Source organism: Anastrepha obliqua, chromosome 6, assembly GCF_027943255.1.
Source record: "Anastrepha obliqua isolate idAnaObli1 chromosome 6, idAnaObli1_1.0, whole genome shotgun sequence".
NCBI classification, from domain to species: Eukaryota; Metazoa; Arthropoda; class Insecta; order Diptera; family Tephritidae; genus Anastrepha; species Anastrepha obliqua.
In genome coordinates this window covers 70,593,258-70,618,027 of record NC_072897.1, presented here as the reverse complement: position 1 = coordinate 70,618,027, position 24,770 = coordinate 70,593,258, and the positions used below count along the sequence as shown (strand labels likewise).

Sequence of the window (24,770 nt, the reverse complement as noted above, 5' to 3'; positions counted from 1 at the left end):
TGATGGTTTGCGAACCAAGTGGATAAACTGAGGATTCATCCGACGCAAGTTGGTGCATTGAACGAATCGCTAGGAATGCTGCAGATTTAGTTCCATATGTTACAGTGTCTAATTTATATATATTTAAGTCATCTTCAGGAGAATCACGCCACAATATACACTGGAGCATGCTATCCGGTGGGTAGATCCGGACGCATCTATACATTTTGCAGATGTCTCCAGTGAGTGCAATCGGAAACGTACGAAAACGAATTAAAATATTGAAAAGTTTGGGCTGAATTGTTGGTCCAGTCATGAGTAAATCATTAAGTGACAAACCCGAGGTTGTAGCTGCAGAACCGTCAAAAACAGCTCTTAATTTTGTTGTAGTACTTTCGTCTTTAATGACGCAATGATGCGGCAGAAAATATTTGCACTCATGGATAGCAGAGTTTGGAACTAACGACATGTGATTGAGGTCACGATACTCTTTCATGAATGCACAATATTTCGCCTTGAGCTCAGGATTACGTACGAGTTTTCTTTCTAGGTTTTGAAATCGGCGTCGAGCTTGTGAGTACGACTCACCTAACGAATCTAAATTTAGCTTTGTTGGCAGAATATGGCCGAATATGCGCCTGAGGCTAAACGAATGAAATTTTGCTTGAAATGCAACTCACAGTCAAGCTCCTCTTTGGAATTTTTAGAAATCGGTTCAACGACATGATCGATCTCCCAAAACTGCCGGACTAAATCATCCAGCCGATCATCAATACTGATATCTGTAGTTGAGCTGTGACTTGCTACGAATGTTGAAAGTTTGGGGGCTTGTTGCTTACCGCCAGACAGAACCCAGCCAAGACGAGTTTTTTGAAGTAATGGTATTTCAGGTGCTAATTGAATCTGTCCTACGCAAAGTAGCTCATAGAAAAGTCCTGCTCCGATGAGCAGATCGATACGCTGGGGCACGTTAAAACCAGGATCAGCTAGTTGAATGTTTGAGGGTATGTTCCAATTAGCGATGTTTATTGAAGCCACTGGTTGACTATCGGTAATTGTTTTCACCACAACAGCAGTGATATTTGTACAAAAATCTGAAGTCCGCGACTTCAGAACTATATCAACGGAGCACCCATCAGTCGAAAAGCTTGCATCTCCAATGCCGGAGACTGCGACCAATGATTTCGTTCTAGTAAGCTGAAGCTGGTTAGCGAAACGAGTTGTAACGAAGTGAAGCTGCGAGCCCGAATCTAGGAGGGCGCGGCAAGGTACGAAGGTTCCAGCACGATTCTTAATTAGAACAATTGCAGTGGCGAGAAGCACAACATCAGGAGAAGGAGTATGAGCATGGGACGTGACAGATAATGATGCAGTCCTAGCATTCGATTCAGAAGTAGTGCAAGGTGCTTGGCACTGAGTAGCTGGTGAAATGGATAACCGATCAAAATGTAACAGTGTATGAAGCTTCGCTTGACAGCTGCGACAGGGTCCCGATTTGCAGTCACGAATCTGATGACCTTTCTTCAAACAATTAAGACATAGGTTGAGCCTTTTAGCTTCTTTCTGGCGTAGATTTGGCGACAAATTGACGTAGCGTTGACAACGGTAAATTACATGTTCGGGGGATTCGCAAAATACGCAACTACCTACTGAGCTATTCGAAGCAACAAAAGATTTTCTTGGATTTGTACTCACGCTTTTGATGACTTTTACCGGAATGCTAGCTTGTGTCTGCAATGCATATTCGACGTTTTCGAGTGTACGACAGCGTTTTTCAAAAAATCCAGCTAGTTGGTTCCAAGAGGGTAGGTCGTTGCTTGCCGAATTCTCCTCCCATTTAGCTTGCGTCACCTTGTCTAACCTTTGCACTATCAACTGAATGAGGATGTTATCGGATATTTGTTCCTTTGAGCCGATAGATTGTAGAGCGCGCATGTGCGCGATTGCCTTGTCTGTCAATGCCCGCAACGTGTATACGGACGAATCCACCTTGTCCAACTCAAATATTTCCCTGATGTGTGCCTGAAAGATAAGACGTTTATTATCAAATCGTTTTTGTAAAAGTTCTAATGCAATTTTGTAGTTAGTGTCGTTTATCTCGAGTGATCCCACGGTGTCCAGGGCAGCAACACTAAGGCAAGACCGCAAATGTTGAAGCTTGTCCACTTGTGTCAGTTCACTGTCTTTGTCGATTACAGATGTGAACATTGCGTAAAAATTTGTCCACTCCGTGTAAGCCCCACTAAATTTGGGCAACGTTAGTAGTGGCACACGCGAACGATTTGCGTTTACAATTATAGACTGTGTGTCCGCGGTGTTCATCCGAAAAGTTGAGCAATGTTGTGAAGTACTGCGCTTCCCGATCTCCCGTTGCAGAGTGGCTCTGAGATTGACTGGCGTGGTATCGAATTTGGCAGGTAGGTCGCTGGTAATCGACTCGAAGTCCAGTTCCTCCAAACTTGTGTGGGTGACCGAAAAACTGGATTTCAGCTCCACCAATAATTCCAGTATTGCGTTGAGAGCATATTCATCCTTACTGTGCAGATTATCAGGATCCAAGTCGGTGGCTATACTTTCAAGGCGATTAAGTATAGCTTTCGATTTCATCTTCAGAAATGTCACTCGGCCCATAGGCGGACCCATAGTCGGCCCATTGGTTGGACCAACATCATACATATCGTCTCTTGCTGGTGTACCAGTAGCCGGGCTGAATGGCATGGCGAACAATTAGGTTAACTATAACGCTGCGCGACACGTATAAAAAAAATAGGTGCGTTATACTCGGCGACAATGTTATACGGTAAATAAATGCACCGTATCTAACTGGCCGGAACAACTGTTTTAATAAATTTCGCCACCGGTTAATAAGTTTATTGCACTATTTTACAGGTCCTATTTACCGCCTTATGTACTCCGCACTAAGTACACAACAAAAACAATGCTCGAAACCGCAACGGGAAAATATGCACTTTAAATTATTTAATTTAAATTATTAAATTAACGCGAAAAAAAACACGGCGATCACGTCGGGGTCACCAAATGTTGAGCTTCCAATATTTTTGGTAGCTATGTTGCGAAATAAAAACTAAGTTTTTTAATACGTTATAATTTATATTTTAATTTAATTGCGTGGCCGTGTTTACAAAAAGTTCAACTGCTAATGCTAATTTGCGAATATTTGCACGTATATATATATGTGCATATGTAACTGTATTAGGCAAGCGAAAGGAGAAGTAATGTTATGTATACATATCTTATGCTAAGTAAATGCCTGCGTATACTTTGTATTTTTGTATGCCGTTAAGCGAAAAGGAATATTGTAAGGAATGTATAAAAACTGATAAATAATATAACATGACATTTTAAGGTGACCAGCTAACATAACATTTTAAGGTAACCAGCTTATGGCCGAAATTATAAATATTGGCTATAGTTAAAAAGTTAGTTTGTAGGTTGTAGAACGGGATTAGCTGCTGCTCCGAACAACAGGGAATAATATAAAAACATATGTATGTATGCATTTTATAGATAGTACAATATAAAACTTTGAAAATTTAAAATAAATAAAAGAAAACTTCAAAGAAATTTATTTGCATACATATATGGGACAACTAAGTTCTATTGCATCTTTAATAAATATAGTGTTGCACGCATATGTATGCAGTGAAGCAACATGACCTACCTCACGAGCATCGCCTTATCATATTTCATGCAATAATTAGGGAGTAAATATTCGAATTTCTGCAAATGCTAAAACAATTTCTTTTGCATATGCATCGACATATTTGCATGTGCGTATGCACCCTTGATGCCCTACTATGTACGTTCAATTGATCAAATCAAAAAATTCATTATAGAAAACGCTTCATTACCAGGCACACAGGAAGATGGCATATGCAAATATAAATATGTGAATGTTTTATACATATGCTATACTATGGCAACTAGTATAGAATCATGGTCTAGCCCTGTGGTCGCCAACCTTTTCAATGTGTTGAGCTACTTTCAAGATTTTGAAATAAACAGCGAGCTACTTGCACAAGCCAACATAAATTAAATAATACACAGTTATATTCGACATACAATACATGTATTTATTTTAGTAATATACGTTCTATATATAATAAACTTATGACTTATAGTGCTTATACTTATGCATAACTACATCCACGTTCACCCCTATCAATCGTAACAAAAGTGTTTGCAGTCATAATGGCAAATCACAAGCGACTTAAAAAAAACAACAAAACAGTAATAGTACATTATTATATAAATAAAATATGGGCAGATAAAAAGAGCATATTTAATGAGAAAGTTGACATTCTGACTCATCGATAATTTTTTTAATATTTGTACATAGTATAATTTGATACAGTCATTCGAATACAGTTATCCAAATGTATATCTGTTTATTTTTAATAAATTTCATATTGGAAGAAGAAGATTCACACAAATAAGTTGAACTGAATAACGCTTTCACTTTCAACGCAACACGACATAAATCTGAATACTTATCTTTACTTACTAAAGTCAATATACATATTGTATTTGAACCTAAAGATTTTAAAGTCAAGTCACTTTGAAAAGCAATCAGTTCCATTTCTGTCACAGCAATGTCTTCGCCAAAGTTGTTCATAACACAAGTTGCAAACTGTTGTATATCAATGTCCATGAAGGGTGAAACAACAAATTGCGTCACTAAAGCAATTTTTCTGAAATCCTTGAAACGAGTTTTGAAGTTTTCCTTCAAGTTAGAAACTATTTCCATATGATATTTGCTGTCATAGGGCTCTAATAATATAGATTTTTGGATATCTTTTCGGAAAGAATAGGAAAATGCTTAGTGTCGCGGTTTTTTAGGTTTTGTTCCCAAAATTCAAGTTTTGTAATAAATGCATTTATATTAGAAATAATTTCCGCTAATTCTTTATCCCTGCCTTGAAGTTAAGCTCATTAAATTTCTCTGTAATGTCCACAAGAAAACCAAAATCTCTGAGCCAAGTCGAACTTTCCAGTTCAGGAATCGGTTCATCGCGTTCTTTGAAAAATTGGAGTATAGCAGGCAGGGCATCATTGAAACGTTTGAGCACTCGTCCTCTGCTTAACCATCGCACTTCAGAGTGAAGAAGTAGCTCTCCGTATTGACAGTCAATTTCATTAGCCAAGGTTTTAAATAATCTTCTTTGTAATGCTTGAGCTCTAATCTTGTTCACAATTTTCACCACCAGTTTCATAACGTTGTTCAAGTTTAGAAAATTTCCACATAATGCTTGCTGATGTATAATACAGTGGTAACTAAGAAATTGTGGAAAACTTTCATCCTTATGACATAGCGCCACGAGCCCCTTATCACAACCCACCATAGCTGGAGCACCGTCAGTTGTCAGGCCTACCATTTTTGATATTGGAATTTTCTCAGAAGAGATGAGATTTTTTAAATGAGAAAACAGCTCTAGCCCAGTAGTATGTCCTTTGAGTGGAATAAACTTCAAAAGATCTTCTTTAATTGTAAAATCACTAAAAGCCATCCTGACAAATATGGCCATCTGTGAGGTGTCAACTACATCTGTTGATTCATCCAGTTGCAGTGAAAAATTAATACAGTTATCTAAGTCACTTCTTAACTGTAAATAAATATCATTGCTCATTACTTCTACTCGCCTCATCACTGTAATAGCAGAAAGTTGCATAGATTTTATAGCAGACACTATTTCGTCTTTATTTCTAAAGTTGGCGAATAAAGAATCTGCAGCTTCCAAAAATGCTTGTTTTATGATTTCCCGTCTTCATAAGGTTTTTTCTTTTGTGCAATTATCTGGGAAACACGATAAGATGCTTCAGTTGCAGCCTTATTTATGTCGATTGTTTTCAAAAATATTGACTGTTGTCCAATTAACTGGATTTTTAAATGTTTCAGTTTTTCTTTTCTGGTGGCAGAATTTAACGGGAATGTCTTCTCAAAATTCGAATGTACAGTTTTATGATGCCTCTCAATATTTCCTTTTTTAGGAACTGACACAGATGTATTACATAACAAACAAACACTTTTGCCTTTAACTTCTGTGAAGAAGTATTGTTCTTCCCATTCCGAATGGAAATGGTATGTCTTCGCCTTCTTACTACTGCTTGCCATAATGTTTCGAACTCTAACCCAATGCCGTTCAGTATTAAACTGAGCGCAATGTCGACGTGCATTGCGTATATAAAAGCCAAAAAATTCTCGAACACGCTAATCGGTTCCAGCCGATCCTAGAACGGAGACGCGACTTCGCGTCGTGTTTGTCGGCGCGAAATCGCTTACCGCAGTGTTGCCGCTGTTTATCTATTTATTATGAAAATTTCTGAAATTTGCTAATATATATATATATATATTAGGGTGGTCCAAAAAAAATTTGTATACTGCCGCCCCCCAAAATAGTAAAGAATGAAAAATAAAAAGACCCGTATTTTTTTTTTTTTTAATCAGACCATATTTAATGGTGCCGCCGGGGCTTTGAAATATCCCATGTATTTTGCATGGGAAAAAAATACTTTTTCGTAGATTTCATGTAAAAACCTGGAAAATGAATATATTTTAACCGGATAACTCAGTTTCTCTTCATAATTGGTCAGGGAATAACAACCAATTATGAAATAATTAATTTTTTTTGTATTAACTATTTTCATAAAAGTAATATAAAATATTGTTTTTCGATTTTTTCTTAGATTTTCGTTTTATGGGGGCTTTTTGGGGTTCTATAAAAAATAGTTAATACAAAAAAATTAATTATTTCATAATTGGTTGTTATTCCCTGACCAATTATGAAGAGAAACTGAGTTATCCAGTTAAAATATATTCATTTTCCAGGTTTTTACATGAAATCTACGAAAAAGTATTTTTTTCCCATGCAAAATACATGGGATATTTCAAAGCCCCGGCGGCACCATTAAATATGGTCTGATTAAAAAAAAAAAAAATACGGGTATTTTTATTTTTCATTCTTTACCATTATGGGGGGCGGCAGCATAAAAATTTTAATATAAATTTTTTCCCATGCATTTTTGGACCACCCTAATATATATATATAATTGGCGCGTACACCCTTTTTGGGTGTTTGGCCGAGCTCCTCCTCCTGTTTGTGGTGTGCGTCTTGATGTTGTTCCACAAATGGAGGGACCTACAGTTTTAAGCCGACTCCGAGCGGCAGATATTTTTATGAGGAGCTTTTTCTTGGCAGAAATACACTCGGAGGTTTGCCATTGCCTGCCGAGGGGCGACCGCTATTAGAAAAATGTTTTTCTTAATTTTGGTGTTTCACCGAGATTCGAACCGACGTTCTCTCTGTGAATTGCGAATGGTAGTCACGCACCAACCCATCCGGCTACGGCGGCCGCGAAATTTGCTAATACTGGTATGATTTTCAGACTTTTGGATTTTTTGCAACGTGGGCAGCGCGAGCTACCGGTAGCTCGCGATCGACGGGTTGGCGACCACTGGTCTAGCCTATGTACATATTTGTGTTCTGAACTTCAAGCAAAACAATGCTTATTAATATACACATATGCATGTACATACAACCGCACACGCAGGGCACTCACTTTATTCCTCTAAATACGTATGTAGATTACTGTACGTTCAAGATAAAAGAAAGATGTTTAATTTTATGAGTTTAATAATGCGTTTAGCACCTAACACACGAGAAAATTGTCAACAGCACGAGCACTTTGGGAACGAGTCCGAAGGAAGCGAGTGATAGTTGATGACTCATACAATTATATTAGCGAGTTAAAGGATGAAAGAAGAGAATTGATTGAGAGTCCGAGCAATAAGTGCATTTTACTCGAAATTCGTTTTGAATATCTTGAGGTAAAAAGGGTGAGAGTTTCGTAAAGTTCTCGTCGAAATAAGAAAGTTAATGCGTTGCAAAAAAACATTTTTTGTACCCCTTTTATTCTCGTGATAACAAATTGGTGATAAGATCTCCAAATAAATCAATCATATTTTAGTTCTTTCTTCGTGACATTTTTTTAGCATCTTTTAATAAAAATGTGATGTTTATAATAATGTAAAATATAAACTTTTTAAAAATTAGTTCAATAATTCACTTTCTATAATATTTAGTTTAGAGGAAGAGGAAAAAATTGGTTCAATTTGGGTGCAGGACTGGTTTAAAAGGAGAGATGAGTGGGCGCATATACATTTTTTCACACTTTCTATTATAGCGTTTTTGTCTATTTCTTTATATTTTCTAATAAAATTTGTCACGATTTTAGTTTCACATTTCTGTCCATATATACTCTTGTTGTTGTTGTTGTTGTAGCAGCATAAGCATTCCCCATACTTACATTCGGGGAATGCTGCTGGAGTGGCAATCCTTGGCCGGATATAAATCCGGGTCGTTTCGGTAACGTAGAACCGACTGCCGTGGAAACGCTGACTTTGCTGGCTGGCTTTTGAGCAAATCCCGAGAGATCGTATTTTTTACTATATTTGAGGTTATGTAACAATATAAGGTACTCTTTTTGCAAAAATATCGTTATGGTTTCTTCAGTATTTTCTGGTATTTTTGTTTGTTTATTTTTATTATGAATACATCTCTTGATGTCCTATGCTCCACTCAGAATTGTGGACCGGAAGAAACGATTACACCTCTATGGCTTTAATTCGTATTCAGTAAATTCAAAGGCGTTTTAAAATTTATAAAAAAGTTTTAAATGTTAGGAAAAGTTGATTGAAGTAGATCCAATAGGAATATAACCTCAAATGAAGCAAAAAATGAGATTTGGGCTTTCAAAATATCAAATTTTATAAGAATCAACAAATTTTCAATAGCACTAAAATTTTCTCAGATTGGCCTATTTTAGCGTTTTGTTCTTAATTATGCAATTTTTTTTTAACTTACAATTATGATAGCTTCAAATTAAAGAAAAGAAACAAACTCCAAACTCAAAAATTTTCGCATTTTGGCATTAAACAACTTCGCTAGAACGTCATGCACTTTTTGATAGGCGCAATTTCTACCATCATTGCAAGACTGTCTTTATTCAAACTTCGATTCAAGTAGCAGTGATACCTTATTGAAATAAATACTTAAAATTATATGTGTAAGGGATGCCTCATAAACATACGTAGATACTTGTATATATAATATTAAAGCATATGTACATATAACAGTGAGGGATTCGATTTATATTTAAAGAACAACCTCTTTGCATTTCTTATTTCTTTCATTCTTATATTGTGACCAAGTATAGTTGTTACGTGTTTTTAAACCTAAACAGACTTTATTATTTTGCCACGGACAAGAGCCATTCATAGCCCGAACAGTACGGACAGGGGCGTGTTGGTCAAATAGTTCAGTGAGGGTTTTGTTTTAAAAGTCAAGGTTTTCATATACAGTATTATAGAACCAGCATTTGTCCCAGTTAGTATTTGACAGATAAGCGAACAGGTCATTACATTTACAGAACAGATCACTAAACACAAAATTAACACCATCAACAGAAATGACACATCTAGTCAAATATCAAGTCATGGTCAGAGAAAAAAACCATTTGGTTAAATTTGAGAATAATGCCAATACTAAACGTAATAACGAGGTCTAGTAAGCTAGGACTCGAATTATTTGTTAATCACTTCAAGGCCTAGAAGACTCACATGGAGATCATCGCATATAAGATAACACTCATATTCAATTAAAACATTTATAGCTCAACAAAAAAGAGAATCTAATGTACAATATATCCTCGTAAATATATATATTTACGTATACATAATATATATGGGGGTCCAGGAAGCAAGTGCGTGATTGCATTTAACAATGCAAATGTCACAAACGATCTTTGTACCTTTCCCGTTTCAAGTTGGTACACTGCCCCGCGTGGCGTTCCCTGTATAGGCTATGGACATCCGCCCGTGTGAACTAATGTACTTAGCGAGCCTCGAAGCTTTAAGGGTTTTGCTCCGGGCTTCGAGCCCACTATGTAAAACAAAACCCTCAAATAATAATACCAAAGAAGCCTCGGATAAAGACTCCCCGTTTTGATGACGACCTCCGTTGAGCCTATAAGGACCACAATTGGGGGACACGCGCCGGGAATGTCAGAACTCTCTACAGACCGGGTGCCTTCCTACGACATCTACTACAGCTACTATGAAAAGAAGAACGTGCTTAGCGACTTTAATGCCGTTGTGAGCAAGGAAGATGCCTTTGGCTCAACAGTCGGTAAATTCAGCCTACATGACGAAACTACCGACAACGGTATGAGACTGATCGACTTCACCGCACTTCGAAACATGGTAGTAAGTAACACCATATAAGACGCGATCACAGATTGACCACATTGTGGTAGACGGACAGCATAGCTCCAGTGTGACAGACGCAGTCAAGTTTCGCACACGCCTATGTGCGCTAAAAAATGCGCATCAATGCATACAGCGAAAGCTGGACGTAGGTAAGCTGCAATCACAAGCGACAGCCAGGAACTTTGCAACTGACCTCTCACTCATTTCAGAGCACTCCCAGCTCAACGACCGCTCGTCGCATGCGTACCGCAGCTGAAACGGTGGTTGGCTGACACCGATAAAAGCGCAACACCTGGTACGACGCCGAGTGCCGCCACGCCAGTGAAAGACGCCGCATAAAAAACCACACTCCGGTCAGCCGCGACAAGCGTCACGACGGGGCGATATCGCGATATGAAGAAGGAAGAGTGGAATATTTTCAGGTGCTAAAAACTGGTTGTAGAAAGACGTGAGCTCGAAGAGCTTGAAATGCTGACGATAAGAACACGGCCCGAAAATTTTGTCAACGTGTCAAGCGCCAGACTGAAGGTTTTAAGACCGGGTCCAGTTCCTGTAAAGACGGAAACAACGATCTGGTGGCATATGACGAAGGCACTCTTAGGTTATGGAGGGATCACTTCTCCTAGTTGCTTACTGGTGGACATAGCAGCATGAATAAGGAAGTAGATTCCGATACCCTTGTCGCTGAGGAGCGAATCGACGTACCAACAGGTATTACTTTGGGCTCAGTAGGTAATTGAGAAGTAGAGCTCTATTTTGAAGGACCGAACTGACCCTAAAAAATGCTCAGTATTCCCATCCTGCTATAAAACGCAGAAGCATGAACGATATAAACAGTAGATGAGAAATTTTTGGGAGCTTTCGAGAGAAAAATAAGCGCTTTGATCCTCTCCGCGTTGGTGAGGAGTATCGTGTGATTATTTGTTGAAGACCTGTATAGGCCAACATGATTTCAAAGCGAATTAAATTCTCTCAAAGTTCTAGAAAGCGGAGCATTGGAAGCATAATTTTTTCCAACCATCCCCGTAAGCTTCGCTGAGAAATGCTGATTTAATTTTCTCGAGTAGCGATGGGAAGTCAATCGGCCGACTTATCAACTCGAAAAGGAAAGTGAGGGAGAAAATAGTCCTTCTAATATCTAGTGTTTAAGAATAGTCAGCAAACACCGACTTTTATAGGATGGAATGGGATCAGTAAATTTTAAAGAACGCAAAGCATATGTAACTCACAAAAGTTTTCTGGACACGTTCAAGCCTACTAATATGACAAGCATAATATGATCTCCAAATGAAGACGGTATAAAACCACTTAAGAGTATATGGATCAACAAAGACCGAACAAAAACGTCGCATAAAAGCAAGTACAGAATATGACTTTGCAGTGGTGTAATTTAAATGTCTTTGAAAAGAGAATTTAAAGTGACATACCACACCATGATCAATAGAGAACAAGATTTAGAATAAGAAACATAGAAACACTTGCTTATATTTAAATCTAACTTATTTCTTTTACACCAAGCTATGACGTTATTTAAAACAGATTGAATATTTATAGAGTTCGCTGTACTTGCGATCACCGAGTATATCTTTAAATCATCAGCATACAAAAGAAAATTTGCGTTATTAAAACAACTAACAGTATACTTCCAACAAATATAGAAACAGGGCTGAAACCCGGGCAATGATATGACAGCAAAAATTCTAAATGAAATAAAGACTAGTCTAATAAAGAGGAAAGGGGTAAACCCAGTTACTCATACATATACCTAGCGGCAATAACTACAACAATACTTACCAATTTATCTAACTCAAGAAAACATAAGTGGCAAATACGAATTAAGGACGACTCACACAATACAAAAATGGGAAAAGATTGAAAAAATAATTAAACACATACACGTTTTACAACAAAACTATAATAAGCCCTTAGACGAAATAATGGACACCCATAAACAAAAACTTAAAGTGTATGCTGCCAGACTAGCATGTTATGCTATAGACCAACTATAGACCAGTAAAATGCCTCCCCAAAATATATATAATAATCACCTCCACAATATCCTCGAAAATAGAAGCGCCTCTAACATAACACCACGTTATAACTAATGAACAAAAAGGATGCAACAAAAAAAAAAAAAACAGGTAGGGCTGGAAGGAGCAACTTTAACACTCTAGTACCCAAGACCGCCTGTAGACGGCCTAAGTTTATTTCACGCTTATTTCCTTTTAAAATACCATTTCGTTACTTTTTAAACTCTTTCTAGGTCGGAGAAGTCCCAAAATTATTGCTGGTGCATTTGCAGCAGCGTCTTGTTTTTTAATCAGCCGTCATAGTCATTTGAAATCGGAAAATAGTGAAGTGCGGTCAAACTAATTATTCTGCAAAAGTGGTGTATTTTAAAAATTAAATAAAAATATTAGAAGTGTATTTCTTCTTCTTCTTAATTGGCGCGATAACCGCTTACGTGATTTTGGCCAAGCTTAACAAAGGGCGCCAGTCGTTTCTTTCTCGTGCTAACCGGCGCCAATTGGACACACCAAGTGAAGCCGAGTCCTTCTCCACCTGATCTTTCCAACGCAGAGGAGGCCTTCCTCTTCCTCTGGCACCACCAGCTGGTACCGCATCGAATACTTTCAAAGCCGGAGCGTTTGTATCCATTCGGACGACATGACCCAGACAACGAAGCCGCTGGATCCTTATTCGCTGCGCTATGTCTATGTCGTCGAAAAGCTCATACAGTTCATCGTTCCATCGACTGCGATATTCGCCGTTGCCAACGTGCAAAAGTCCAAAAATCTTACGCAGAATCTCTCTCTTGAACACTCCAAGCGTCGCTTCATCGGATGTTGTCATCGTCCAAGCCTCTGCGCCATACGTTAGGACGGGCATGATGAGAGTCTTGTAGAGTGTTAGTTTTGTTCGTCGAGAGAGGGCTTTACTGCTCAGTTGCCCACTTAGTCCAAAGTAGCACATGTTGGCAAGAGAGTTGGATTTCAAGGCGGACATTGTTATCGGTGATAATGCTGGTTCCTAAATAAACGAAGTCTTTTACAAGCTCGAAATTATAAGTGTCTACAGTGACGTGGGTGCGGATACGGTTGTTAAGGCCGATGATATCGATATCATCGGCATACGCCAACAATTGTACGCTCTTATAAAATATTGTGCCTGAGCGATTAAGTTCTGCGGCTCGTACGATGCTCTCCAACATCAGGTTGAAGAAGTCACACGACAGCGAGTCACCCTGTCTGAATCCTCGTTTGGTATCAAACGGCTCGGAGAGGTCCTTCCCAATTCTGACGGCGCTGCTGGTGTTGAGCAACGTCATCTTACATAGCCGTATTAGTTTTGCGGGGATACCAAATTCAGACATCGCGGCATATAGGTAACTCCTTTCCGTACTGTCGAATGCAGCTTTGAAGTCGACGAAAAGATGGTGTGTGTCGATTCTCCTTTCATGGGTCTTTTCCAAGATTTGGCGTATTGTGAATATTTGGTCGATGTTAGACTTTCCAGGTCTGAAGCCACACTGATAAGGTCCAATCAGTTGGTTGACGGTGGGCTTGAGCCTTTCACACAATACGCTCGCTAGAACCTTATAGGCGATATTTAGAAGACTAGTCCCGCGGTAATTGGCCCAAATTGCAGGATCACCCTTCTTATGGATTGGGCAGAGCACACTTAAATTCCAATCGGCAGGCATGCTTTCATCCGACCATATTTTGCATAGGAGCTGATGCATGCACGTTACCCACTCCTCGCCGCCATGTTTGAATAGCTCAGCAGGCAGTCCGTCGGCGCCCGCGGCTTTGTTGTTCTTTAGCCGTGATATTGCTAGTCTCACCTCGTCATGGTAGGGTAGCGGAACGACAATTCCATCGTCAACGATTGGGGTATCGGGATCTTCACATTCTCTGTGACATGCGCAGCTGTCACTGTTTAACAGGTTCGAGAAGTGTTTCCTCCATAATTTAAGATTGCTCTGTACGTCAGTCACCAGATCGCCGTCTTTGTTCTTACAGGAAAACGCCACGGTCTTAAAACCTTCTGTAAGCCGCCGAACTTTTTGGTCGAATTTTCGGGCGTTGTTCCTGTTGGCCAGCATCTCAAGCTCTTCGTACTCACATATTTCGGCCTCTCGTTTCTTCTGTCGGATAATACGTCTCTCTTCCTTTTTCAGCTCTCTGTAGCGATCCCACATGGCTCTCGTTGCGCCCGATCGCAGCGTGGCTCTATAGGCGGCATCCTTTCTTTCTGCGGCAGCATGACATTCCTCGTCGTACCAATTGTTTTTTCGGGCTCGCCGGAATCCGATTTCTTCTTCGGCGGCGGTACGTAGGGAACGAGAAATGTTGCTCCATTATTCGTGCATGCCAGTTTTTTGGGCAGTGGTCTCTGAGAGCAGGAGTGAGAGTCGAGTGGTGAATCTTCTGGCTGTCTGTTGTGATTGCAGCTTTTCGGTGTCGAACATTCTTTGCGTAGGTAGATGTACGTTTTTTGCTGCACAGAGGCGGGTGCGCAGTTTGGCTGCAACAAGGTAATGATCCGAGTCGATGTTGGGTCTTCGGATCGTACGTACATCTAATACACTAGAAGCGTGTCTTCCATCTATCACAACATGATCGATCTGGTTTCGTGTTTTTCGATCAGGAGACAGCCAGGTAGCTTGGTGTATCTTTGTATGCTGGAATTTGGTGCTGCAGACTACCATGTTTCGGGCCCCGGCGAAGTCGATCAGCCTCTGTCCGTTACCAGATGTTTCGTTGTGCAGGCTGAATTTTCCGACTGTGGGACCAAAAATTCCCTCCTTGCCCACCCTGGCGTTGAAGTCGCCAAGCCCGATTTTTTTGTCGTGGCGGGGGCAGCGCTCATAGGAACGTTCCAAGCGCTCATAGAAGGAATCTTTGGTCGCACCGTCCTTCTCTTCCGTCGGGGCGTGGGCGCAAATTAGCGAGATGTTAAAAAGTCGCGCTTTGATGCGGATTATTGCGAGACGCTCGTCCACCGGAGTGAACGACTGTACTTGGCGACGAAGTCTCTCTCCCACAACAAATCCGACACCGAATTTGCGCTCCTTTACATGGCAGCTGTAGTAGACGTCGCAAGGTCCTATGGTTTTCTTACCTTGCCCCGTCCATCGCATCTCTTGGATGGCAGTGATGTCAGCCTTTACTCTCACGAGGACATCAACCAGCCGGGCAGAGGCACCTTCCCATTAAGGGACCGAGGATTCCAGGTGCATGCCCTCAAATCATATTCCTCATTTCGTTTGCAGGGGTCGTCATCAGTAAAGGCAGTTCTCATCCGAGGCTTTTTTAATCTTTTCATTGGGGGGGATTCCGGCCGTTGTGAGCTGCTTGAACCATATGTAGAAGAATCGTCCTGGCCACTCTCAAGTGAATGGCGATCAGTAACTTTCCCCACTTGCGTGGACTTCTACACATGGAACCATACTCCAGTGAATGGCGATCAGTAACTTTCCCCACTTGCGCGGATCGGATCAAGGAACAAAATTTCACTTTCTTGATAAAGAACCTATAATTTTACCATAATCCCCACCCAAGGCAATTTTTTTCATTCAAAAATAAAATTTGGGCACTAGAGGGTTAATTGATACAACAATTATGAAACGAGCCACGTTAAAACAACGAAACCTACATTCATGCTATATACATAGACTGCCAGAAATAGAAAGAAAGCCTTCGACTCCGTGCCACATAGGTGGCTAATCAAATTGCTTCAGATAAACAAAATACAACCAAAATTAATAAACTTTCTACAGAACACAATGAATAAATGGAAAACACAAATAAATCGAATAACATCTACAGAAACAATAACAACAGAACAAATTGACATAAAGGAATATTTCAAGGTGGCTCTCTAGTCTTTCTAGTTGTGACTCTGTCTTAACGCTCTTTCCAACACCCTCAACAATACAGCATACGGAGACAATATATCACACGAGTATATGTAGAAAGTACATCTCTTCTAGCACATCGTTATCGATATTTACTTCTGCTTTTACCTATGCTGCCCCATAAGAAATTTATTCTAATTACTCGAAAAAAACATATGAGATTGTGTTAGTAAACATCTGGAAATTTTTGTTTGTGGTCGTTATATACTGCCTGCACATAATGCTAATTGCGTATTAACAACTGAAGCATGTATATTTCGGTATTTCGTAGGCTTCATATGATGATCGTGAAATTTAAAGATGTTTCGGGAAGTTCTGGCATACCACTGGGTCCATTCTCGTTCCCCCAGTAATGTTTATTTTAATTGTTACAACGCAGTGTAATTCCGTTGTAATCAGTTATTATTTTAGTAAGCACTAAAAAATGCATAGTTGCCCTTCACTTCACGAGTTCGGTCCAAAGTAAAGCAAACGAAGGAAGTTCGTTCTTTTACTTTGGAGCCATTGCCGTGTACAGACAGACATTGCCGAGTGCATTAAAGCACAAATGTAATATACGAATATATGTACATGTACCTATAACATATTCTGAACATATTACGTCTGCTGATGGGTACGCACAACTAGGGGCATTCATGAGGCATCACGTTGATGGTTTTGAGGCATTATGTGCTACATCAGAGGATGGGTACGCACTACCGAGTATAAATTCGGGCAGCATAACCGCAACTTGGGTTGGCGGTTTACATCGTGCTAGCGGATACCATGGACGATCGCAGTCCGTTTGGCACTAAAGGCAGTGAGGGGTAAATTAATGGCGCTTGCAACCGTATGGCAGGCCATTGAAACTTTACGGATACTATATGAGCGTGTCTGGACGTCAAATGTCATTCACTGCAACGCAAGATACGTCAGGAGCCATTGGTAAGGTATAACAAGCTGGAAACCCTGTTATACTGTTATACTCTGAAAGCCATTGGACTCTCTTCTAATTTTAATGATCCGATGCTACTTTCGGAGCTACTTTGGAAATTATCAAGCGACTTGAAATTAAGGTGGGGTAGAAATAGGGTTTCACTGCTTCATGCTGATATTAGTGAGTTCAACTATTGGCTTTTCAAATTGGTGACGTTCACTAGTCATGTCGTCTCCGTAAATAGTCCCGGCGATGACGTTAAAGTGAACAATAATCAATTCTAGAAAAGGGTGCTCGTGCACGACGTAGTTCACACCAACAGTGTCAGCTCTCAACCTTATTGTGTGCAGCGCAGTGGTGATTATCGACTCGAGAAATGCAAACAGTTTTGCGATTTGTCTACCTATGAAAGGTGGGGCTTTGTTCGCGACAATAAGCTATGCATCAGATGCTTCCGGAACCATTTCCTGAAGAACTACCCATTGCATAGCCGTTGTGGTATTGATGGTAGCACAAAGCGGCACCATGTTCTGCTACATTCAAATTATTCGGTCAATTCAAACCATAAAGCAGCTGTGATGTTACATAAGGAAGAGCACGCGAGAAAGACATTGTTGCGTTGCGGTCCAGTCATACTCTATGGAAAATCCAAGTGCATAAAGACGTATGCGTTAATAGACGAGGGATTCACATGTACACTCTTGGAGAAACACATTGCTGAAGAGCTTGGTTTGGATGGTCCATTAGATGAGCTGTGTCTCAGGTGGACGGGTGATATAACACAGGTAGAGCCTAATTAAAAAATGTTACCTTCGGGCTCTCTTCTACATATGAAACGTCGCCTCGGTTTAATCTTCTCGGGGTGCGCGCTACACTGCTTCTTGGCGTCGTTAATGCAAAGCTCAAAGTGAAGGAAGTAGAAGGAGATCAGCTCATCGCAACTAAATGTCGACTTGATTGGTCAGTACATGTCTGCGGAGAGGAAGCTAATGCCCTTTAGAATAGGGTGATGCACATCTTCTCCTGTACATGGATGAAATGTTAAAGGCTAATTACGCGTTAGAGGCAGTTGGTATTAGCATGAAAGATAAACCACTGAAATCCAAAGCAGATGAGCGGGCTCTCGCCATTATGCAATCGACTACAAAGTACCTGGAAAATGAAAAGCGTTGGGAAACGGGTTTAATGTGGAAATTCGATAAAATCGATTTACCAAATTCGTATTCCATGGCGTTGCAACGCCTCAGTTATTTGGGAAAATGCATGATACGGGACCCACTCTTACGGAATTTTCTCAACAAACAAATTCGGGAGTGTGAAGATAAAGGATATATTCGAAAATTAACAAAAGATGAGCTATCTCATGGAAAAAGGTCATGGTTCATTCCAATTTTTACCGCAGCGAATAAAAATAAAAACAAGACAAGGCTCGTTTGGGATGCCGCTGCTACCGTCGACGGTGTTGCTCTCAATACCTCTTTGATGAAAGGGCCCGACCTTCTGACGCCTCTGGTGGAAATACTTACACGATTTCGCAAGTGACCTTATGCCATCACCGGAGACATTCGCGAGATGTTCCACCAAACTCGAGAGCGCAGCGAAGACCAACCGCACAGCAGTTTTTGTGGTGACATGGGAATAACTCTAGAGATCCTGAAACTTACGTAATGACGGTGATGACTTTTGGTGCTGCTTGTTCTCCATCATTGGCAAATTTCATTAAAAACAAAAATGCTACGCGTTTCGTCAACGAAAACCCAAGTGCGGTTGGGGCAATTCGTCGGAACATGTACTTAGACGATTGGCTGCAGAGCGTAGACACGGAGAAAGAATTGATCGATTTGGCGTTGTAAGTCAAGCATATACACGGCGAAGGTGGCTTCGAGATGTGCAACTGGCTGTCAAACTCTACCAAAGCGCTGCATGCAATTTCCAGGACGGAAAAGCAATCGGGTAAGCTCCTCCAAGATCCTTCTATGACATACGAAAAAGTTCTGGGCATATGGTGGCTGCCTTGCTCGGACGAGCTAACTTTCTTTGGAAAATGTGATGCATCCGTTTTCGGTAACAACTCATCTGTCACAAAAAGGAGCGTTCTTCCGGTAATTATGTCTGTTTATGATCCTCTCGGCTTAATTGGGTTTTTATGATTCAAGCAAAAATGGCAATGTAAAATATTTGGCGATCTGGGGTCACTTAGGATGCACCTGTGCAAAAAGACGAGCACGAAGCATCTCAGTCATGGGTTCGATTGTTACCACGAATACATGACGTACGTATACCATGCTGCTACCCCTTGGTCAACTTTACTCACGACGTTCAGCGCCATATATTCTGCGACACGAGCAGTGTAGCGTACGCGGCAGCTGCTTATCTAAGAGCTACCGTCAGTGATAAGGTGAAATGATGTTAAGTGGCCTCGAAGTCGCGATTGGTGTCACTGAAACCAGCGAAACCATATCGCGGTTAGAACTGATGGGGGCCATTTTGGGCTTGCGAATTGCAAAATTTATTAGAAATGAATTAACCTTGCCTATCAGCGAGGAGGTGTACTCGACCGATTCAAAGAACGTTCTCCACTGGATCCGATCAGACACTCGAAAGTTCTGTAAATTTGTTGGCATAAGAATCGGAAAAATTTTGGAGTCATCCAGCATCAATAACTGGAGGTGGGTGCCTTCAGCCGACAACGTTGCCGACGACGCCACAATATTGAAGTACTGGTCGAAGTTGGATGGAGAATTGCGTTGATTTCAAAGTCCACAATTCTTAACTTTGCCTTCCTTAAAGTGGCCTGAGACGATTTTAGTGAACTCTGCAGAGCATGAGTTAATTCATCACATCGAGCTGAATACAACACTTAGCTTCACATCCTTTACGGAAGTTGTACCTCATGTGTCGAGGTTCAGTAAGTGTGAGAAGCTGCGTGGTGCAACAGGATACGCTTTGCGCTTCCTTCGGTTAATAAGTAGGACACCAGCTAAATCAAAATTCGTTCAGATGATGTTGCAGGAAACCATGGTTAACAGCGCCGAAGTTTTAATTGTTCTTATGTGCCAGAGTGAGGTCTTCGGAGATGAAATTAAATGTCTACATCAAGGACGAGGATCACCATCATCACAACGAAGTCGTAGTCAACGAAATTCGTAAAAAATACTTGGTGAGTGGATTAAGAGCGTTGGTAGGTAGCGTCGGAATGAAGTGTCAAGTTTGCCGAATCCGTAAGGCATTACCACAGCCACCTCAAATGGGTTCTCTGCCACCTGAACGACACGCGTTGAATATGCGCCCATTTACATATACTGGGGTAGATTTCTTTGGACCAATAGACGTCGTTGTTGTAGATATCATGAGAAATGCCGGGATGAATTATTCACTTGCCTCACACTGTGCATATTGAAATTACCCACTCTCTATCCACAGATGCATTTTTACTTATTCTGAAGCAGTTTCTCCTCTCCTCTTGGTGCACCTTAGCGAATTATTTCAGACGATGCCACAAACTTTAAAGGCGCAAGTCGTATTCTACAAGCCGAGATAGAGAGAATTTCCTCTGATGAGCTACATCAAAAGTGCCGGGAGGTGGAGTGGCGTTTTATACCCCCGGCCGCACCGCATGTGGGCGGAGCATGGGAGACATCAGCGGTGCCACACTTCGGAAAAACTTTAGAGTCGCGTCACAGCTGGCTGACCAGTTTTGGAGACGGTGGGTGATGGAATATCTGCCTAACCTCACTAATCGCGCAAAATGGTATCAACCTCCTCCTGAACCTGTCGACAACGGTTACGTGGTAATCATCGTCGAGGAAAAAAGTAAACGCAACACCAGGATCAAAGGAATTGTAATTGAAGTTTGGCGAGCAAAGGATGGCCAAGCCCGGAGCGCTATCGTGAAAACCATACATGAATTGATAACCCGACCTGTTGTTAAATTAGCAAAATTGGATTTATCTGGATAAACTTTGACGCCAGGCATCAAGTTTACGAGGGGGGAAATGTTACAACGCAGTGTAATTGCATTGTGATCAATAACTATTTTAGTAAGCACTAAAAAATGCATACTTGCTCTGCACTTCACGAGTTCCGTCCAAAGTAAAGCGAACGAAGAAAGCTCGTTCTTTTACTTTGGAGCCATCGCCGTGTGCAGACGAGTGCGTTAAAGCACAAATGTAAGTATACGAGTATATGTACATGTATATGTATATATATATATGTATATATATATATATATATATATATATATATATGCATTTACATACATGTACGTATAACATATAAATATAAATAAGTATAAATAAACTGAATTGTAAAGTATTTTTCGTTAATAAAAATTGTAGATTTTCGCAGGCGTAAGCGTAAAATATTCAAAAAAAAAAGCCGACGTTTCAACATTCATGTTATGCTAAAGAAGCTTACGTAGCATTGCATTAGTGGAGTTAAAAAATCGTTTACCTATCATGGGTGCCAATGATATACCAAGATTAATTTTTATACCCGCGCGCACTTTGCCATAAGAGTATTATAATTTTATTCACAAAACGGCTGTATATAAAGGAATCAAGATAGATATAAGCAGATGTATACCAAAATGCTTAAAAAAATGAGGAGTCGACTTAGCCATATTCTACCGAGCATGATAACTCGAGCAAAAACTAAAATTTATTTATTTATTTATTTAATGTATGGAAAATAACAATAAATTATTATTTTACAATAAAAGGCTGCTAGCTGCCAGGGCTTTCGGCTCACTGCTCTAATAAGATTATTTTTTGACTAGAAAGGTTAAGTTATTACTCAATGTTTTCCTGAGAAGGGGTCTTTAGTTTTTCAGATGGAAGATGGTTGTTGAAACTTGTGTTCCTGAGATTCATAAAATGCGTGCAATCGGTCAAAAGGTGTTTGACTGTTAATGTTGACAGGGTGCAGTACGGACATGGAGGTGGCTTCTTACCATTTAAAATGTGCGAGTGTGTACCGATTTTGTCCAATGCCAAGTCGGATGAGCGCAGTGATGTCTTTAGTACGGCATATGGCTTGATAGTTGGGTTTAGTTCCAGTTGTATTTAAACTTGCATAATGGTGTTGCACTGTTCTCCATTCCTCAGTTCTGTTTTCTTCAAAATATTTATTGATTAATCCCTAGATGTCCTTCTTCAGCATACAATCCAATGTGAGCAACGGTTCCATTGCTGCAGCCTTAGCTTTTTGGTCGGCAAGCTCGTTCCCTTTAATACCAACGTGGCCAGGAATCCACCTTATCTTGACTTTATTTTGATGCTGAATTAATAAGCTCCGTATACTTGAAATAAGGGGTGATTTGTTTGTTATATTCATGATACTTGATATTGTGGACTTGCCATCTGAACAAATGATTGTTTTTTCATTAGTTTTTGATGCAACTATTATGTCATTGTATATTGCTATAGCTTCTGCTGTGTACACAGAACTGTAGTAAAGTAGTTGACCCTTCGTTATTGTTTCACCATCAGCATGCACTACTGCAAACGTGGTGTGTTCCAGAGTTTTTGAACCATCAGTGCAGATCATTTTCCATTCAGATCTAAATGGAGCGACGTATTCTTCAAACCTACGCTTGTATTCTAATGAACTGGTGTTTGATTTAGGAGATGTTACTATACCAAAAAGGACTGAGGACTTTCTAAAATGCCAAGGCGGGGAGCTAATTGGGGGCCTTAATTGGGGCCGTGAGGTTATTCCCAGTTTGTTAGCATATTCCAGTGCTCTTAGTATAGTGGACTTGCAATTTTGCACTTTACTTGCAGCCAAAGGGATTAGGTGGCGTCATGTATGCTATTGTTACAATAGACAAGTTTTGGGATAAGCCCCATTGTGATGTATTCTGTTCTCTCCGGAATGTTGGGTAGCCCTGCTTCCGTCAATATGTACTGTATCGGAGATGCTGGAAAGACTCGAATGCTTCTGCGTACGGCCGCGTGGTATGTTGGGGAAATTAGCTTTAGCTTACTTTTGGCGCAGTGTCCGTATATTGGCAAACCATAGTCGATTTTCAACAAGATGAGAGCCCTAGTAATATTTATCAGGTGTGTGGTATGTATAAGACTATGTTTAGATGACAGATACTTTATAATATTTAACCTGGCAGTTAAGTTCTTTTTTAAATCTAAAAAAGTTAAGTAAATCTCAAAACAATAAATCCTTAAAAGTAAGACGCTTATCAAAGATAATTCCAAGAAATCGTATGCTGTGGGCATTTAAAATATTTGTATTATTTATTTATTTATTGTCCCCCGCCGTAGACGAATGGGTTGGTGCGTGATTACCATTCGGAGTTTGCAGATAGAACGTTGGTTCGAATCTCGGTGAAATTAAATTATAACAAAAAAAAGAAAAAAACACCATTTTTCTAATAGCGGTCGCCCCTCGGCAGGCAATGACAAACCTCCGAGTGTATTTCTGCCATGAATAAGCTCCTCATAAAAATATCTGCCGTTCGGAGTCGGCTTGAAACTGTAGGTCCCTCCATTTGTGGAACAACATCAAGACGCACACCACAAATAGGAGGAGGAGCTTGGCCAAACACCCAAAAAAGGGTGTACGCGCCAATTATATATATATATATATATATATATATATTTATTTATTTAAAAGTCAAATAATTATAAATAATTATTGTACTTAATAGCTAAAGCACTGACAACTGTGGCCTTCGGCTTTATATTGTACTACTTATCTACATATGTATACTTATGTATGATATTGTTGTACAGTATGTACAAATGTGAATTTTGGAGGCAAAAGATTATAAACTATAAAGGAGAACTTAGCAGAGAAATACTTATTAGATTATTATTTTACTAGCTAGCATTTTGAAAAATGTTGGTTCTGATTTGACTTAGTCCGATGCATGAATCCAAAAGGTGTGATGTTGTAAAGTTGGATGGATAACGTATGGCAAAAGTTTTATATGTTGAAAAATGAGTGAGGGAGCAATCGTTTAAAACAACAAGGTAATTGGTTAGAATAACATCTTCAAATAACTCTCCTCGTTTGTTAGGGGATTTTGATCCCCAAAGTAGGCTCCATGTATTGAAGTCTCCTAAAAAAATTATTTGCGTGGAAAAGTTATTGAGTATATTATTTATATCTCTCCTGGTAAAGTTTTGTTCAGAGGGAATGTATTGTAGCAAGATATAATAGTTATCTTAAATCAAATATCTACTTCGACGGCTAGAGCCTAAACATTTGAAATAACTGGTATAATTTTATGTTCTAGGTGATTATTTACAAACAAGGCAACGCAGGGACGCGTGTTTCTTGAAGAGTTATTATGTCAGGGTTGTGTTCTTTGATTAATATGTTTAAGTAGATACAATTATTAAAAAGGCCTTTTATGTTCCATTATAATATTTTCATGGTTGATTTGTTGGAGTGTCTGTTGGGCTAATACAAGTGGAAAGAGATGAAGAGAAGAATGAAGAGATCTCTGGAACGTAATCTTGTGGGATGGTGGGAAGGTGGGAGATAAATTGTTCTACTGAGAGTTGTGGTGTTGGTTGAGTTAAATGAGTTGGTTAAGGTGGATGAGTTATTAGCTGGGCTCGTTAAATTGGGTGAATTATCGGTTAGAGTTGTTAAAGAAGATGAGTTGGAAGAGTGTAGTGGATTAAAAACTAAGTCGTTTGGGTGGA

General features: G+C 39.9%; 1 protein-coding gene across 1 annotated transcript; it reads right to left on the bottom strand.

The window, feature by feature from the left end:
* Window positions 1-582: 582 nt before the first annotated feature.
* Window positions 583-2,655, bottom strand: LOC129250692 (uncharacterized). Its single transcript, XM_054890296.1, has one exon. It carries the CDS (start codon window positions 2,653-2,655, stop codon window positions 583-585), a length of 2,073 nt encoding a protein of 690 aa, XP_054746271.1.
* Between the last annotated feature and the right edge of the window lie 22,115 nt (window positions 2,656-24,770).

Coding starts and splice junctions, on each gene's coding strand:
- LOC129250692 (XM_054890296.1), bottom strand. CDS start 2,655: ATGTATGATGTTGGTCCAACCAATGGGCCGACTATGGGTCCGCCTATG.